This window comes from Euleptes europaea, chromosome 3 (genome assembly GCF_029931775.1).
Source record: "Euleptes europaea isolate rEulEur1 chromosome 3, rEulEur1.hap1, whole genome shotgun sequence".
In the NCBI taxonomy this organism is placed as follows: Eukaryota; Metazoa; Chordata; class Lepidosauria; order Squamata; family Sphaerodactylidae; genus Euleptes; species Euleptes europaea.
Window position 1 is genome coordinate 11353693 of NC_079314.1, and position 1933 is coordinate 11355625.

General features: G+C 48.3%; 1 protein-coding gene across 1 annotated transcript; it reads right to left on the reverse strand.

Moving 5' to 3' along the window:
• On the reverse strand, window positions 1-1062 carry LOC130474643 (chemerin-like receptor 1). The gene has a single exon (XM_056846335.1). It carries the CDS (start codon window positions 1051-1053, stop codon window positions 1-3), a length of 1053 nt encoding a protein of 350 aa, XP_056702313.1. The 5' UTR covers window positions 1054-1062.
• Between the last annotated feature and the right edge of the window lie 871 nt (window positions 1063-1933).

Here is a 1933-nt window from a genome sequence, read left to right on the forward strand (position 1 = left end):
TCAGGCCAACCCATGGGCTACTGTGGAGCAGCCTAGGTCATCAACAGAAGAATCAGCTTCCTTCTTGCGGCCAGAAAGTCCTCCCAACGAGTAGACAGTCCCTTCAAGCAAAGTCCTTCTGAAGGCCCTCGTGACGTTAAAGCGGCCTATTTCTCTGCGGAAGTCCAGACCCATGAAGAAGTAAAGGACGGGATTGACGCAGCTGTTGAAGTAGGCCAGACAGGAAGTGAGAGGAAGGCCAATGGAAACCGCCTGGCCTTTGTACCCCTTCAGTTTGAGGAGGAGGAAGAGATGGTATGGTGCCCAGCAGAGGAAGAAAGTGATTACAATCACTAGTATGACCTTGAAGGGTTTCTTGGAGCGAATGGTGGCTTGGCGCTGCCTCAACTGCACAGCGATCACCCCGTAGCAAGCCACGATGATGACAAAGGGAGCCAAGAACCCACAAACCAACCTCAGCAGATACAAGACCAACTTCACGCTCTCCCCATCCCCCAGGGTGAGGGAACATTTGGTCTCGTTGCGTTTGGAGTCAAATGCCACACTGCGATAGACGTAAAACGGGAGGCTGGCTGCGGTGGCCACAAACCAGGCACTGAAGGCACACGCCCATGCCAAGCGAGGGCCACGGCGGTTTCTGGACCACACTGGGTAGACCACAGAGGCGACGCGGTCCAAGCTGATCGCTGCCAAGAGGAAGACGCTACAGAACATGTTGAGGTACTTGGTGAAGCTGTTGGCTTTGCACAGGAAGCTGCCAAAGGGCCAATCGCCTCCGTAGAAAGCGTTCTTCAACAGTGGCACTATCCGGCTGACAGAGAACAGGAAGTCTGCCAAGGCCAGGTTGAGGAAAAAGACACAGTTGACGGTGCGAGAGGCCTGGTGGGCCGTGATGGCGATCACAACTCCATTGCCAAGGGAACCAAGGAAGAACACCATGCTGTAGAAGAAGACCTGAACGGTGTCTATGACATTGCTTGTGTCAGCTTTGGCTTTAGGGGACATCAATGAAGAGCCATGAGTTGGCCATAGGCCCGTGAGGTTGGCCTCCATGGTGGAACCTTACAAAGAAAAAGAGACAGATGGAGAATTCAGATGGTCATGTTTGGTTTAGGAACCTTGAGGGGAAGAGAGGGGAGGGGAGGTTCCCCATTTTCTGACCTCTGTGTCATTCTGCCTGTCGGCTCTGGAGCTGACTCATACACATTGCTTTTTAGCATCCTAGGCTGCAGCCTGAGACAGATTTGTGCAGCAGCAGCAGCAGCTGTGCATGCAGAGAGAGGGGGCAATAGCAGATGACTCAAGAAAGTAAGCCAAGCTGCAATATGAAAGGGGAACATAGAAAAAGGGGAGAAGAATCAGTCTCTGGCCCCAGCCACATCCCTTCAACTACATGAACAGATCGTGCTTTTTCCTTTTTCCTGAGCCCTTTATAGACACAAGCAAACAGCACAGAGATTTTAATATATTGGGTTGGATTCAGCCAGCTTTACTCGGACTCTCCCATTTCTTAAAATTATAGCCCCCACCTCATATGGCTGTTGCCCATGCAAATCCTGTGGTCCTCAGAATATCCTTTTAGACTGGTCTCTTTCCTTCTTCTTCATCAGCAGAAAAGCTGATTGGATCTAACCCCATTCATTTCCTACTACTCACATTATAAGAAAAAAAAAGTTTAGGTTTTGTTTTTAACGATATGCCCAAAATGCAATACAATTATTTTTACGAACAGACTTTCAACAAATGTTGAATAATGAAATTTTAATATATTGTATCCTCATAAAACAAACATTAAAAGTTGGTTTTAAACATTGTGTGATGTGGGCACATGAAATGAATGTCTTACAATCACAATGAATGTCTTACAATGGTGGAAGTTGGGTCATTTGGGTCTACAACTGGGCATGTTCAGAGCTTGACCCTGTTGTTTTAC

Bases quoted from the DNA above. Each gene is read 5' to 3' on its own strand.
- LOC130474643 (XM_056846335.1), bottom strand. From the start codon at position 1,053: ATGGAGGCCAACCTCACGGGCCTATGGCCAACTCATGGCTCTTCATTG.